Source organism: Plecotus auritus, assembly GCF_963455305.1.
Source record: "Plecotus auritus genome assembly, chromosome: 3".
Classification (NCBI taxonomy): Eukaryota; Metazoa; Chordata; class Mammalia; order Chiroptera; family Vespertilionidae; genus Plecotus; species Plecotus auritus.
In genome coordinates this window covers 107,471,115-107,488,864 of record NC_137772.1, presented here as the reverse complement: position 1 = coordinate 107,488,864, position 17,750 = coordinate 107,471,115, and the positions used below count along the sequence as shown (strand labels likewise).

At 40.9% G+C, this 17,750-nt stretch overlaps 1 protein-coding gene across 1 annotated transcript in view; it reads left to right on the top strand.

The window, feature by feature from the left end:
- Positions 1–11,786, top strand: part of SOHLH2 (spermatogenesis and oogenesis specific basic helix-loop-helix 2) — a gene marked incomplete at its 5' end in the record, with an annotated part of 139,372 nt that extends 127,586 nt beyond the window's left edge. The window contains 2 exons of the mRNA XM_080659394.1: positions 1,231–1,477; positions 11,667–11,786. Coding sequence (XP_080515520.1) covers positions 1,231–1,477; positions 11,667–11,690 — 271 coding nt within the window. The 3' untranslated portion in view covers positions 11,691–11,786. The remainder of the gene's footprint in view (positions 1–1,230; positions 1,478–11,666) is intronic.
- Between the last annotated feature and the right edge of the window lie 5,964 nt (positions 11,787–17,750).

Genomic DNA, 17,750 nt, shown 5'->3' with positions numbered 1-17,750 from the left:
TTGGGGGGGCGCACCCTCAGGTCCCCTGGCCCGGTGCTGGGGTGGGGGGGCACAGCCTCAGGCCCCCTGCTCCAGCGCAGCACCATGCAGCCTCAGGTCTTTGTTGATTGCTCATTAAGGCTTGTTACGGGAACCCAGCCTCCGCTGAGGGTGCAGCCATCTTGTGTTACGGAAACCCCGCCTCCACTGTGGGCACAGCCATCTTTGTGACGGTGTGATGGTCAATTTGCATATTCCCTTTTTATTAGATAGGATAAGAGATAGTATGTCCCCACATACGACGTTTCCCTGTTTTGGTCTTTTCCTTGGGCTGGGATCCCCAAAGACTGTAAGGAATGAGTTTGAGAATGTGAGCACATGTATAGCAAGGACTGCATGAGCCAAATTGTTTTTGAAAGAGGATCAGAACAGTTGAAATCACTTAAATTCTTCAGATTTCACTTTCATCACCTACATCAGTAAATTAAAGGCTGGAGAAGTTAAACAACTACTTGATGTCACCAGGTTTCTGTGCTAAAGTATGTCCTATGACACAGAAGTGCTGATCTGGTTTAGTGTTTAGACTTCATTAGGTTGCCTTTACATATACTTTTCCATCAATCAGTGTATCCATTTGCTGAAATGCAAATATTCACAAATATTCCAGATACATTTGTATTTAAAGTAGAAATAAAATTACTTTTACTATTATTACTGTCCAGAAGAACATAAATAGGTATTCACAGAGGGACTTGAGATTACATTGTTAACATTCATTATATATTTTTAAATATTTTCCTGCCTTCTAGATACTGTACAGAGTATAGATATATAATGATATAACCCACTTCATTGATAGAAAATTTTATTCATGGCTGAATGGAGTTCTTTCCAACATTCTTCCTTGCTTCACAGAGATGGTCACAATTTTGATTATGATGGAAGCAATACACAAACACAAAAATGCATACAGAAAAACACACCCAAAAGCATAGAGATCTGATACTTCTCTAAAATCTCTGTCTTTTAATGACATATGAATACTAATTTATAGTGTATTTATTGCATTAAACATTGCTACAAAAATGTTCACTTTGTTTTTTCAACAGAATTTAAGTGTAGCAATAGTATAAGTTTGAAGTGTGAGGAAATTATATAGAGGACAATTTGTTTCAAATACAGTAGTTCAGAGTTACAGAGTTGTATATACTGATGGTTACTTGTTTTCCTTTTTATTAAAGGTCAGTCTAGCTCCACTTCAGAGAACGCTATTGGTGATGTGTGTAAAACTCAAGTTCCTAGCACAGCTCTCTCTCTTAATTCCTTGCATGCTGTCAAATACTATTCTACAGTCATCCCTTCCTATGATGCAGTTGCCGTAACCAATCAGAACATTTCAGTTCATTTTCCATCAGCTGTGCCCAAAGTCTCAAAGTTTCTTCCTCAGCAATGCAATTCTGTGCTGGGCCAGACATGCACAACACATCCCAACTGCCTGGTAAGTCTTCTGGGGTCTTAGATCATATTGGACTCTGTCATTACAGCCAGCAAGGGCCTTGATTTGCGATCTGCTGTGAATACTCTGGTCAGAAATCACTTAGACTTTGGACCATGTGTAGTTAACCCAGCCCTTGATCCATGTGCTACAGGACTGTTATCCACATATTCAGAGCCAGAGAATCTGGTTGTGGATCTGCTGGTTTGACCATTAGTAACCAGATGGAACCTGAGTTTCTCTAGAGCCCTTCCCTTCTGCCCCTCTATTTCCACAATGCCACTTCCTGTGTTATAGCCTCACACTCAGCAGGTTCTTAGGCTGCTAGCCATCACACTATATGAAAACGTATTCTTCTGACACCAACCAGGCTGATTTCAGATCCAAGATATCCTAATCTCACTGATACTTATTGAGCACCCACTCTATTCTGGCACTGTGTTGACCACTAAGAATGTAGTGTATGTAAGTAGACATGATCCCTAATCTCATGAAGCTCTAGTGTCATTGGGAAGCAGGCAATTGTGATCCACATTGAAGCACATAGGAGGAATACCCTGGTACATATAATATAATCTATACTTACAAGAGGTTAGGGACTGCTTACACCTGCAAGAAGTACTGTCTAAGCTGAGACATGAAGAGTAGGTATTAGCCATGAAGAGACATGAAGAGGGGTTAGGAGTTGGGAGTGAGGAAGGGAAAAGCATTCTAGTCAGATGGATCAGCATATATAAATAGTAGTGTCTTCATGTTTAGGGAGAACTGTCCATATCTAGAGGAAGACCTAAACCAGACTGGCCCACTTAAAATATACTTCTGATATCAAGATTAAGTGAAAGCTACACTGATACTTTCCCAGGACCAAACTGGAATTGCAAATAAATACAGAAAAACCATCCTGAATAATAAACTGAAGACTAGCTGCAAAGAACCCTCATAACCAAGGATGGAAAGTGTAAACCTCATAAAGACTAATAGGAAGTTCAGAAGTGTGAGAAGGCTGGCCAGGCTCCCACATACAGCAGCTAAAGTTCTAGAATAATATTGCCACTGTGCATGGAAAGTTCCAACTGAGAATTCTGGGCCCCTCATCCCAGAGCACCAGAACTGAAAAAGGTGCCCAAGGAATATCTGGCTGTGAAAAGCAGTAAGGTTTCTGTCTGCAAGGGACAGATGGCTGGAAATGCAGGTACCCTCTTAAAGGGCCAATGCACAAAATTTTATGTGCAGCCACTCACCCTGGGCTCTGGCAGAAGGAGGAAGAGTAGAGTGGACTAGAGCTGTCTGAGGAGAATCTAGGCTTGGGGGATTTGGGGATAGAGTTCAGAGGACAGCTGCCTGGACCCCTGTGCTGAGTCATTCCCCCATACTGCAGAGGACGTCTTTCTAAGACAGATCTGAGTTGGGGGAAGCAATTGCTGTAGCCTGTAGGAAAAACTCTCACCTTACCACATGGAGTTTACACCTTGTTCTGGTCTATAGCCTGAGACACATTAAGAGATTGGAAGTAACAGTTGTAATGCAGGCAGAGGTAGATCTCTAGGTACTTTGAGTTTGTCTGATCTGCTTCTGAACCCAGGGCTAGGAAAATCAGACCTTGGTGTGCAGCTTGGCCCTTTCCAAATGCACCCAGCCACAATAGAGGGAGCCACAAACTGTTGAATGTTGATAGCTCCAAACAGGGTACTCAGGGCCAGTCACAAAAAGTGTCTGACATTGTCCTGCACCAGAGATGCTCCAAAAATACTGGGAGTCATAGCAGATCTACCTAATACATAGACACAAACCCAAATAGGAAGGGGAAAAACAAGCCCCAAATGAAAGAATAAGAGAATTCTCCAGAAGAAGAGATAAATGAAATGGAGATAAGCAATTTATCAGATATAGAATTCAGAATAATGATGGCAAGGATGCTCAACAGCATGAGGAAAGATAGAGAAACTATGAAAAATTACCAGAAGGAAAAGAAGAATGATATAGAACAAATAATATATCAGAGGGAATAAGCAGCAGATTACAGGACTGGATCAGTGAACTAGAAGATGGAGAAGAAAAAAATCCCTCAAACAGAGAACAAAAAAAAAAAAAAAAAAAAAACACAATTAAAAAGCAGAGGACATATTAAGGAAGCTGTGGGAAAATATGAAACATAACAATATCCGCATCATAGGAGTACCAGAAGATGAGAAAATTGAGCAAGGGATAGAGAACTGGTTTGAAGAAATAATGGCAGAAAACATCCATAAACTAGTGAAGGAAAAAGTCACACAAGTTCAGGAGGCATAGAGAGCCCCATGCAAGAAGAACCCAAACAGGCCCACACCCAGACACCTCAAATTAAAATGCCAAAATTTAAAGACAGAATCTTAAAGGTACCAAGGGAAAAGTAATTTATTACCTACAAAGGAGCTTCCATAAGGCTGTCAGCTGATTTCTCATAAGAAACTCTACAGGCCAGAAGGGAATGGCATTAGGTATTCAAGGTAATGAAAAGCAAGGATCTGAAAACAAGATTAATATAATTAGCAAGGCTATCATTTAAAATAGACTGTGAAATAAAGAGCTTCCCAGAGAAAAAAGACTAAAAGTTTATGGCCACCAACAAGCACTACAAGAAATGGTTAAAAGCACTGCTATAATGAGAAGAAATAGAGAAATATAAGCATATAAAATAAAAAATGTCAATAAATAAGTACCTATCAATAATAACCTTAAATGTAAATGGATTAAATGCTCTAATCAAAAGACATAGGGTAGCTGAATTGATTAGAAACAAACAAACAAACAAACAAACAAAGAACATGACCTAACTATATGCTGTCTACAAGAGACCCACCTCAAAACAAAAGGCTCACACACAATGAAAGTGAAGGGATGGAAAATATTTTCCATGCAAATGGAAACAAAAAAGAAGTTAGGGTAGCAATACTCATATCTGACAAAATAGACTTCAAAATGAAGGTCATCATAAGAGACAAGAAAGATCATTAGATAATACTAAAGGGATCAATCTATCATATATGCACCTAATTTAGGAGCACCTAAATATATTAAAACACTTCTAGAGGAATTTAAGGGAGAGATTGACAGCAATACAGTAATAGTAAAGGACTTTAACACCCTGCTGACTTCACTGGATAGATCTTCCAGCAAAAAAATTTAATAAGGAAACAGTGACTCTATAGGACGCACTGGACCAGGTGGATTTAACTGACATTTATAGAGCATTCCACTCCAAAGTTACAGAATATACATTCTTCTCAAGTGCACATGGGTCATCTACAAAGATAAACCTCATGTTAGTAGACAAAACAAGCCTCTACAAGTTCAAGAAGATTGAAATCATACTAAGCATCTTCTCAGATCACAGTGGAATGAAATTAGAAATCAACTATAGTAAAAACAAGCAAAACATTCAAACACATGGAGGCTAAATAGCATATTATTAAACAACTAGAGGCCCGGTGCACAAAATTTGTGCACGGGGTGCTGAGGGTGTCCCTCAGCCCAGCCTGCACCCTCTTCAATCTGGAACTCCTGGAGGGATGTTCGACTGCCCATTTAGGGCAGTGGGGCCTAATCTTACAATCCAGGACTGCTGGCTCCCAACCTCTTGCCTGCCTGATTGCCCCTAACTGCTTCTGACTTCCTGCCTGGTCACCCCTTAACCACTCCCCTGACAGCCTGATAGACACCTAACTGCTCCCCTGCCAGCCTGATTGCCCCTAACTGCCCTCACCTGCCAGCCTGGTTGCTCCTAACTGCCCTCCCCTGCTGGCCATCTTGTGGTGGCCATCTTTGACCACATGGGGGCAGCCATCTTGTGTGTTGGAGTGACAGTCAATTTGCATATTAGGCTTTTATTATATAGGATGAATGGATTACCAATGAGGTCAAGAAAGGAATTAAAAACTTCCTGGAAACAAATGGAAATGAACACACAACAACCCCAAATCTCTGGGACACAGCAAAAGCAGCCCTGAGGGGAAAGTTCATAGTACTACAGGCCTACAGGCCTCAAAACAACAACAATAACAACAACAAGGAAAAATAATAGTAAACTATTTAACTGTACAACTTAAAAAATTAGAGAACAACAAGAAAAGCCCAGAATAAGTGTAAAGAAGGAAATAATAAAGGTTAGAGGAGAAATAAATGACATACAGACTAAAAAATAAAAATAAATAAAAAAATCAATGAAAAGAAGAGCTGGTCCTTTGAAAAAATAAACAACATTGATGAACCATTAGTTAGATTCATCAGCATCAAAGAGAGAGAACCAAATAAATAAAAACAGAAATGAAAGCAGTGAAGGAACAACTGAATACAGAAGTATTGTAAAAAAATAATATGAGCTGCTATATTCCAACAAGCTCACGAATGTAGATGAAATGGACAAATTCCTAGAAAAATACAGTCTTCCAAAACTGAATCAGGAAGAATCAGAACACCTTAATTGGCCAATAACAGCTGATGAAATAGAGGCAGTTATCAAAAAACTTCTAGCAAACAAAAGCCCTGTTCTGGATGGCTTCACAGGGGAGTTTTACCAAACATTCAAAGAACTAACACCTATACTCCTCAAACTATTAAAAAAAATCCAAGAGGAAGGAACACTTCCAACCTCTTTTTATGAAGCCAGCATTATCCTAATTCCAAAACCAGATAAAGATACCACAAAGAAAGAGAATTACAGGCCAATATCCCTGATGAACATAGATGCTAAAATCCTCAACAAAATATTAGCAAATCAGACCCAGTAATATATTAGATCATACACCATGACCAAGTGTGATTTATTCCAGGAATACAAGGCTGGTACAATATTTACAAATCAATAAACATGATACATCTCATAAACCAATTGAAAGACAAAAATCACATGATCATACCAATAGATGCAGTACCAGTAAAAGCATTTGACAAAATCCAACACCCATTTTTGATAAAAACTCAGCAAAGTGTGTATAGAGGGATCATACATCAACATAATAAGGGCCATATATGACAAACCTAGAGTAAACATCATATTCAATGGGCAAAAACTAAAACCTTTACCCTAAGAACAGGAACAAGACAGGGATGTCTGCTTTCACCACTCTTATTCAACATAGTACTGGAAGTTCTAGCCACAGTGAACAGACAAGAGGAAAAAATAAAAGGCATCCAAATTGGAAAGAAGTAAAACTCATTATTCACAGATGACATATACATTGAAAAACTTAAGGACTCCACCAAAAAACTACTAGATTTAATAAATTTATTTAGCAATGTAGCAGGATACATGATGAACACTCAAAATTTGACTTTTTTTTTATCCTATCCTAATAATAAAAGCCCAGGGTTGTAACTTGTAACGACTGATACGACCAAAGGCTGACCAACCAGAAGTCAGTGCTGAGTTGCCGTGGGGACCTTCACAGCTGATGCCACAGGCTGTGGGCTCGACTGGATGGTTACCCCCAGCCCATAGGAGACTGGTGAGCTGCAGCTGGTGGAAAGCAGTGAGCCCAGGCTGAGCCGCCCTGCGATTATGGGGAGAACAGGCCAGGCCCAGCCACCCCACAATCATGGAGCGAAGAGCCCAGGCCGAGCTGCCCCGCAATCACGGGGTGAAGAGCCCAGGCCGAGCCGTCCCGTGATCCAGGGGCAAACAGGCCAGGCTGAGCTGCCCCGCAATCACAGGGTTAACAGGCCAGGCCCTGCTGTCCCTCGATCATGGGGCGAACAGGTCAGGCTGAGCTGCCCCATGATCACAGGGTAAACAGGCCAGCCCAAGCCGCCCCACAATCACGGGGTGAAGAGCCCAGGCCGAGCCGCCCTGTGATCCAGGGGCAAACAGGCCAGGCTGAGCTACCCTGCAATCACAGGGATAACAGGCCAGGCCCAGCTGCCCTGCAATCATGAGGTAAACAGGCCAGGCCGAGCCTGGCCAAGCTGCCTCACAATCCCAGGCTAAGAAGCCGCTCCGCTGACCAACCTGCGCTAGGGACCTGTTCGGGTGCATGGCATGGAGTCCAGGGCCTCTAGCCTGCAGCCACGGGAAGTCTCCCTCTCCCAGGAGTTAGGAGCACCAGCCTAGGTCTGCCCAGCAGCCTGGTCCTGACTGCAGGGGTGAGTTCCTGCAGGCTGGGGTTTGATCCCATGCATTAGCTGTAGGAGACCAGTGCCTTTGTTATTGCTGTGTGTCCGGGTTTTAATTGGACAAATGCCCGGTGGTCCCGGGTGCCAGCTCAGCAAAATCTTTTAGGAGGAGAATTCTGTCTGGGTTTCCTCAAATTCCCTCAGCCCCCACTCACCCCTCTGTAAAGGCGCAGAACAAGTGGGGCCCCTTAAGTAAAAATCAGAGGTCTCCAGCAATGGTGGGCCTCTCTCATCACAGTCATTTGGACTGGATGGCATTTGAGTATTTATCTAGGCACCATGAGAGAGAAACACAAGCTCAAGTCATGATCTCTGCCCTTAAAAAGTCACAATCTTATTAGAGCAAGTGGATGATAAAAGCACAGTAATAACATCAAAATGTAAGGCAACAATACGGAAAGGAACAGAGGCAATTCCTAGGATGATTTTCCAATAATTAGTACAAAGAGTATGTGCTGTGAATTAAATTTAAAAAATATGTGTGAAGTAGCTGCTTCATGAGTTTGGCATCCCTTCCTATTTTAAAGGAAGCTGAGTTTCATGTGAACTGTGTACTATGCTATGATATCTGAGGCACAGGACAAGGGAGGCCCTAAGTGTACTATGCTTTGATATTTGAGTCATTCTTTATTGTTCAATGTGATTTATTTCTGTACACCTCAGTTTTGTAATAGTTAAATTACTAGAATAATACATCTTGCTATAAAATATTACTAGAAGATCAAATGATCAGGTGACATTTATTGTTATTTTCTATAAATGAACACAATCTCTGGTATGCTAAAGTGATAGGTATTATAGAAATATTCAGATAGGGAGACCTACAGGCTTGATTACAAGTGAGGCTTACTATCACAACCCAAATTTATTGCTTAAAAAAAACCAGGGAGCCAATTAGAAACTGAACCAAATATAAGCCCTTGAAGGGCAAATGTAAATTGGATAAGTTTTGCTATTACAAGAGCAAGAAGAAAAAATTCAGATGCAAGAATGAAAACCACATTGCATCCACTCTAAGTAGCTGTTAAAGAAAAAGAATGATATACTATGAAAATACTTAATGCAGATTGTAAAGATATTTATTCAAAGAGGATTTCCTAGAGTAGGTGATATTTCAGTTAATTTTTTTAAATGTGAAGAGGTTAGCTAGATAAGAAAAAGGTGTAGGGGTCCAGAATTGCAGAGGGTGCAGGCGGGGCTGAGGGACACCCCTCTCCATGCATGAATTTCATGCACCAGGCCTCTAGTATATAATAAATAAAAGCCTAATATGCAAATCGACCAAATGGCGGAATGACAGGTCGCTATAATGCGCACTGACCACCAGGGGACAGTGCTCAATGCAGGATCTGCCCCCAGCCTGCAGGTCCCAGGTCAGCAAAGGTGGGTGCCAGTGGGGGCCCCCCTGATCATCCCACCAGTCGCCCCGCAGAGGGAGGCAACCAGCAGCAGTGGTGGGGCAATCAGGGGGCGGGGCCAGCCAGAGAGCGGGTGGTACCACCCTCTGATCACCCCACCGGTCGCCTCCCACAGTAGGAGGTGACCGGTGGCAGCAGCAGGAAATGGGGCCAGCAAGCAAGTGGCACAAGGCTGGCCAAGGCAGGTGTCAGCAAGGGCCCCCCAATCGCCCCACAGATAGGTCCTGATTACCAGCTAGGCCTAGGGACCCTACCCATGAATGAATTTCACGCACTGGGCCTTTAGTACACCAATAATGAATTCTCAGAAAAAAAAACACACAAAAAAACTAAGCAAATAATCCCCTTTACCATTGCAATAAAAAATTAAGATACTTAGGAATAAAATTAACCAAGGAGTTAAAAGACTTGTACTCAGAAAAGTATAGGATATTGAAAAAAAATATGTAGAGGAAGATATAGTGTGTTCATGGATTGGTAAAATTAACATTATTAAAATGTGCATAATACCCAAGGCAATCTACAGATTCAATGCAATCCCTATTAAAATGTCAATGGTATATTTCACAGACCTAGAATAAATTCTCTAAAAATTTATATGGAACCATAAAAGACCCCAAATAGCCACAAAAATCTTGAGAAAGAAGCACGAAGTTGGGGGGATCACAATACCAAATATCAAGTTATACTACAAAGCCACTGTAATCTTGGTACTGGCACAAGAACAGGCATGTAGGTCAGTGGAACAGAACAGAGACCCCAGAAATCAGCCCAAACCATTATGCTCAATTAATATTTGACAAAGGAGGCAATAGCATACCATGGAGTCAAGACAATCTCTTCAATAAATGGTATTGGGGAAATTGGACAGATACATGCAAAAAATTGAAACTAGCCCATTAACTTACAACATACACAAGAATGAAAAAATGGATAAAAGACTTACATGTACTTTGTGAGACCATAACAATCCTAGGAAAAAAACATAGGCAGCAAAATATCAGACATCTCTCATAGTAATGTTTACCAATATATCTCCGAGGGCAAAGGAAACTAAGGAGAAAATAAACAAATGGGACTACATCATAATAAAAAGCTTCTGCACAGCAAAAGAAACCATTAACAATATGAAATGGGGGCCCACTCTATGGCAGAACATATTTGGCAATGATACATCTGATAAAGGGTTAATTTACAAATTATATAAGGAATTAATACAACTTAAGAAAAGGAAGACGAACAATCCATTTCAAAATGGGCAAGGCCCTGAATAGACACTTTTCCAAAGTGGACATCCAGATACATATGAAAAAAATGCTCAATGTCACTAATCGCTAGAGAGATGCAAATTAAACAATGAGGTATCAGCTCATATCTATCAGAATGGCTGTCATCAATAAACCAAAAATGACAAGTGCTGGTGAGCACTGTTGGAGAGAATGCAGATTGGTGCAGTTACTATAGAAAGCAGTATGGAGTTACCTCAAAAAATTAAAAATGGAACTACCATTTGACCCACTTCTGGGAATATATCCCAAGAAACCAAAAATGCCAATCAGAAAGAAAGTATGCACACCTATATTCATAGCAGCACAATTTACAATAGCTAATATCTGGAAACAGCCCATCAGTAGATGAGTGGATAAAAAAACAATGATACATTTATACCATGGAATACTATGCAAAATTTAAAAAAAAATCTCTTACCCTTTGAGACAGCATGGAGGGATCTGGAGAGTATTATGTTAAGTGAGATAAGCTAGTCAGAGAAAGACAAGTATCACATGATCTCACTCATATGTGGAATCTAATAAACAAATTTATGGACCAAATAGGTCCAGCAGCATAGAAACATGGAACAGAATGATGAATCTCAGAGGGAAGGCACAAGTGGGTGGGTAAGTGGGGAGAGATTAACTAAACAACTTGTATGCATATATGCATAGCCCATGGACACAGACAATAGTTTGGTGAAGGTCTGGATGGGGGTATGCAGGATGGAGGAGGCCAATGGTGTTAAAAAGGGACATCTGTAATATTTTCAACAATAAAGATAATTTTTTAAATGTACTTCTGATAACCTTAAAATAGTTGTTAATACTTTTGCATAATAATAATAGCCATCATGTTTTGAGTGCTCAATAATTAAAGAATTTATCAAATACTTTATGTTCTTAATATGATCTAATGACTCTGAAAAAATCCTTTCAGGTAAGTACTATTATTATTTACAAATGACATCTATGAAATGGAAATAATAGTGACCTTGCCAAAAAGTTTATGAGAATTATAAAGAAATTTTAACATATGAAGTATCTGCAAATACAATATACTATGGCTAATGATCATCAGTATACCAACAGGAAAACCAGCGTAAATAAAAAAAGGGTTGCAACATTATTGTTGACCTATACTTACTGTATGTAGTTTTTGTTGTAAGAAAAAATTTACTTTTAATAATAGTAAATAATATATATTTTAAAACCTGTGGGATTACTCATCAGAATATTTCACATGGTTTTACAAATCAATTCATATTGCTTTAGGACATAGAAAACGTATTTATGACATTATGAGTAAGAACAAGCCAGGATTCAATTAATGTGGGTTTTTTTTCCCCTTTGCAGCAACAGTTCTGGGCCTATCAATAGCATGTTTGAAATTCACATTCTAGACCACCTTTTAGGTGCAATTTGATGACCCAGGAAGAATGGAACAAAGAATGATCTTGAAACCTACATCCAGAGACCTAATTTCAAGAGTGCATTGTATGTCTTCCCATAAATGTGCTAAAAGTTTCTGCAGATATAAAAAAGGCAGCAAAAGTGCTAGCCATATGCTTTCCCTTACCCAGAGAGCTACAAGAACAAATGGCCTAGATGACCCAGACCGTTTTTCTCCTCAAAAAATATCCCACATTTTATGTAAATAGTACACTATAAAGAAGATCCACATAGACTTGATAAAGTGATATGATTGGGGAAGTACATGGATACAGGTGTCACTGAAGACACAAATACTATATTGCAACTTGATTATTTCTAGTTTTACTGAATCATTGTCACTTATTTCTAGGTGTGTGTTTGTTTTGTTTTTTGTTTGTTTGTTTTTGGTAGATTTGATATTTAGAGTTTCCTTTGTTATTCACCATTCACTAAGATATCATAGTTTGAGAGAGGTGTTTGCCTTCCCACTTGACTATTGATGAGAAAATTGATGTGTTTGTTTTTGCATCTCATAATCCCTTGAATGAAATAATAACTAATAGGTAATTTTTTCCTTAGAATCTTGTTACAGACCAGCAAGTATTTTGCTGTTGTTGTTGTTTGTTTTCCATTTCCTCCTCTCTATTAGGCATTAGAAAAGGCTATTGAAAATAAGAGGAGAAATGTTTTTGTTTCATGTTTCCTCTAAATGTTCTTAGGCTTAGTATGTTTTATAATTAAATATTCAGTTTTGACCCTGAAAATGGTAACCAGTTTTTATTTATTTAATAAATATGAGTTTCCACTTTTAGTAGTACTATGTAGGGAATTTAATGTTGTGAGACTTTTTTGAGAAATTTAAAATTTACTTTAAGAGCCTAATTTTCATGTTAAATTATATAACTTTCCTTTGAGGATGCCTTAAAAGAATTTGTGGATGTTTGACAAACTTTATAAAGAAACTAGAAATTTCCAACTAAGATTCTATGCTTATTATTACAAACAAGTGGCCTGGTGCATGAAATTCTTGCATGGGCTGGGGCGGGGAGGCAGTGTCCCTCAGCCTGGCCTGCACCCTCTCCAATCTGGGATTCCTCTGGGGATGTCTGACTGCCAGTATAAACCAGCAGTCAGACATCCCTCTTGCAATCTGGGACCACTGGCTCCTAACCACTCACCTGCCTGCCTGCCCGATCACCCCTATCCACTCTGCCTGCCGGCCTGCTTGCCCCCAACAGCCCCCCCCCCCCCCCCGTCAGCCTCATGGCCCCCAATTGCCCTCCCCTGCCAGCCTCATGGCCCCCAACTGCCCTCCCCTGCTGGTCTCATGGCCCCCCAACTGCCCTCCCCTGCCGGCCTCATGGCCCCCAACTGCCCTCCCTGGCAGGTCTCTCGGTCTAAATTAGCATATTACCCTTTTATTAGTATAGATGTGTACTGACTGTTCATACTCTTGCCTTTAGGAGTAATTGCTTTGACATTGTAAGAGAATACGTTGAGGTATTTTGGGCACTGAGATGTCTTTCTACATTCATAGCTGGTCTTAATTGCTACTGGGACTTTTCTGTGCATCATGGTTTCCCTAGATCCACATGTGGACTGTAAGAGACATTCTGTGGCTGGCAATTCAACAGAGGGCCTATAGAGAACAACCCATAGATCCTGTCTACTAGCTAGTCTCAATCCTCTTTTTTCTTATAACATGAATAGGAGGCTACCAGATCTATTGTTAAAGCTTTGTGTTCTTTTTCAAAGCTGGTTCCCATGATCTCAAAGTTCATGCAATGTCCAAAATTAATTTCTGATACTAAAATTTCATTTCTGATATACTTTTAATTAGCTAGTTATTAATAATAGGAAAGAAACCAAAAGGAAGGCCAGACATTTTAAGCATGTCATTTGGGTAACTTCACCAGGAAGCTGCAATTTCACACTCCCCAGGGGACCTCCAGCCCATTCCCTGCAGAATAACTGGGGGGAGGGGTCCAACAAAGGAGAGATCGATGCATGCACAGTGAAGCTGGAGTGAATAGGGAAGGTACTTGCCTGTTGGTCAAGCCTTTGGAACCATGGTTTTACTAGAATGGGTTCAGCCAAAGCAAGCCTGCAAAAATTTGGGAATACATAATTCCCTAAACAAAGGAATTCACTCTCTCTTGGCTCTTGGTTTTTGGGGCTCTCTTGTACTCACTTCCTTGCATTCATCCATATGGCCCACAGCCATGTGGACCCCACACTCAATGGACTAGTGAATTTCAGTGAGAAACACAAATTAAGCTAGCTTGATGCTGGACTGGAGTGTGCAAATATAGAAAGGAAATTCTGGACACTGGCTCTGATTTTAGGCCTACTAAAGGCAAAATGGGACTTCTTCCTTGGTGGCACAAAGGGAAATGAATCTTGGAATCTCAGGGATATGATTCCACAGAAATAAAGCTTTCTACCATATCTCATCCTATCTATATAAAATTCTTTTTCTTGGGATATCACAAGAATTCCACTCCACAAGCAACAGGTGCAGATTTGCCCCCCGCCCCCCACCACCCACCCACCAACCCCCCCCCCCCACACACACACACACCCTGCTTCCACCAGTTACACTTCCAAGTAAGTGCAACTCTCAATTAAGGATATAAGGTTAGTTGGGCCTCAGCCCATAGAAAAAGAGGATTTTTCCATTATAAAATCAAGTTGACTAATCATGAGATGGTTGTGGTATTATTTTCACAGTAAAAAAGGGGTAAGGAGTTTGCTTAGAAAATGTTCCAGCCTGCAAGTTTCACACTGGTGGTAGAGTGGTCCCTGTCCTTATCTGTAAAGGGAGTGTGGAAGAAACAAACATTTATTGATATCTTTCTGTGGACCAGGAAAATCATTACACATTTTCTTGAGGAGATGAATTTAGCCTTATTCATTTCTATATTCTCAATGTCAGCCATTTTGCTGGTTGGATGGATGGATGCACAGGTTCTTAGATGGAGACATAGGTAAATGAGTAATCAAGAGGAAGGAAGGGCTTGAACTTGTGTATGACTGAAAATAAAAAGCATCAGACATAGTCAAGCACTTTGAAGTCAAAAGAGAGGGAAGAGTGAAAGTTTATATTTGGCCATCATTATAGTTTTTATTGATGTGTATCATTTTACACCTATTTCTTGCCCCTTACCACAGGGCAGAAATGACAGGAATTAGTAATATTTTTAAACAAAATGTGTATTCAATGGAGGACACTCAAATGCTGAACAACTCAAATATCAGTTGTTTATTAATTTGTTCAGTAACTGTTTATTTGACCAGCATTGTTTTGAGTGCTGGAAATACAACTATAGTGTTAGGTCACCGAAGGAGGAATGCACGAGGCCAGAGTGGTGAGGGATTACAAATTTATTCGATCATCCGCACACCAGGTGGCTGAGCCTGGATGGCTCCAGCACCCAGTGAGGGGAGTCAGCAGCTTTTAAAGGACTTTTGGCGGGATTTTTCTGGGCGGAGACTTCTTTATGCATACCCAGAGGGAAGAGAATGGAATGTGGTCATGCAAGTGAAAAGCAGTCTTCAGCAAAGGGAATGTCCATAGTGAAATGACCTGAAAAGCCAGTTCCTGGGGTAAGGGTATCAATTCAATTGCTCAATCAAACCTAACATATAGAGGGTATCCCAAAACATGTATACACATTTTAACAACTGATAACGCAATTGATGTTTCCTTTTAGCCAAACAAAGGAACTTCTTCCTAAAATGCTATTGGAAGTTTGAAAATGCAGTTGAAGTACAAACACTGCCATTAAAATTATTCACAGTGCCCCCCCCCCAAAAAAAAATAAAAGAAAAATTTGAAGACACTTTAGCATCTAACAACTCATTTAATTTTCACTCCTTTTTAGGTTTAACTGATTTGAAATTATGACTGAAGCCAGACTACACTTTGAACAAAGAAAATTATATATATATATATATATGATCTTTATTATTGAAAGTAATACAGATGTACCCCTTAGACCCCCTCTGATAGAGTTTTTTATGGGAATACATAAAGGATAAAGTTTATGGTACAAAACTGGCAACAGTTGATGAATTGAGGGTGCAGAAATACTGAACAAAATTATTCTTGACTAGAGGCCTGAAATTCATGCACTGGAGGGGGGTGTCCCTCAGCCCAGCCTGCACCCTCGCTAATCTGGGTCCCCTGGGGAGAAGTCCGACTGCCTGTGGGATCAGGCCTAAACCGGCAGTCGGACATCCCTCTCACAATTCGGGATTGCTGGCTCCTAATAACTCACCTGCCTGCCTGCCTGATTGCCCCTAACCCCTCTGCCTGCCAACCTGATAGCCCCCTAAACACTCCCCTGTGGCCTGATTGATGCCTAACTATTCCCCTGCTGGCCCAATTGCCCCAAATGCCCTCCCCTGCTGGCCATCTTGTGATGATGTGGGGGTGGCCATCTTGTGGCAGCTATCTTGTGACGATGTGGGGCAGCCATCTTGTGGTGGCCATCTTGTGATGACATGGGGCGGCCATCTTGTGACAACATGGGGGTGGCCATCCTGTGACATGGGGGCAGCCATCTTATGACAATGTGGGGGCAGCCATTTGGTGATGTGAGGGCATGAGGGTCAATTTGCATATTACTTCTTTATTATATAGGATATTTGTGATTCCATTGCTTTACATTATTTGCAGTGCCTGGACTAGAACAGTCATCAGTTTGAAAACAGGCATTAATAAAAAAATTATTCATTTCAGTAGATCCTTTTAAATTTTGAAAATGAAATGTATGTTAATAAACACTGACTTAATAATCATTCAAACTGTGTATACATTTTTGGGGACACCCTATATATAAGGCATAGTCTTTTTTACTTCTATGTCTAGAAGCTTAGAGTCTACTAGAAGAGTCAGGTAAAACAGAAGTGTAATAGTTTGTTAAATGCTATAAAAAAGGAAAACATCAAGTTTTACTAGGGTACCATTCTAGAAATACATGTGAGGCCTTGGGGGATAGTGACATAGTTGTCCTCATCTCTAAAACATGATAACAGTTCTTACCTCTTCAGGTTGTTGTAAAGACTATATGAAATACTTGTAAAAGTCCTTAAAACAATGCCTACCACATAGTAATCATTTAATACATCCTATATAATAAAGAGGTAATATGAAAATTAACCCTCCCACCCTTGCACAAGATGGCCACCCCCATGAGGACAAAAATGGCCACCACAAGATGGCCAGCAGGGGAGGATAGTTGTGGGTGATCAGGCCAGCAGGGGAGGCCAGTTAGGGGTGACCAGGCCGGCAGGGAAGGGCAGTTGGGGGTGACCGGGCCAGCAAGGGAGGGCAGTTGGGGGCGATCAGTCTGGCAGGCGAGGGCAGTTGGGGGCAATCGGGCTGACAGGGGAGCAGTTAAGCGTCGATCAGGTTGGCAGGGGAGTGGTTAGGGGGTGATCGGGCTGGCAGGCAGGCGAGCAGTTCGGAGCCAGGAGTCCTGGATTATGAGAGGGATGTCTGACTGCCGGTTTGGGATCAGGCCTATACCAGCAGTTGGACATCCCCCGAGGAGTCCCAAATTGGAGAGGGTATAGGCTGGGCTGAGGGACACCCCCTTCCCAATGCACGAGTTTCATGCACCCGGCCTCTAGTGTTAATTATAACTGTGTAATGATGATGGTGCGATTTTTAAGGACCAGTAGGCATAGCTAAGCTAAGAGTTCTGGTTCAGGAGATGAGTTTTTCAGCAGATAGAACTGCATTTATAATGGTACCAGGGAATGGACAAAATAACACATTTGGAGAAGTGGAGGTAATTTTGTATGGATGTGCATAGAGTTCAGGTGTGGGATGGGGGAAGAATGGAGCAAGAAGGTAGGCAAGAGCAGAGAAAGACAGTGAAGGGCCACATGATATTATCGTGGTTGAACTTTTACTGGTGCCTCATTGCTGTCATGATATTGACATAATCAGAGAGTGCATTGTAGGATTACTACACCAGCTTCAGTGACTTTAAAAGC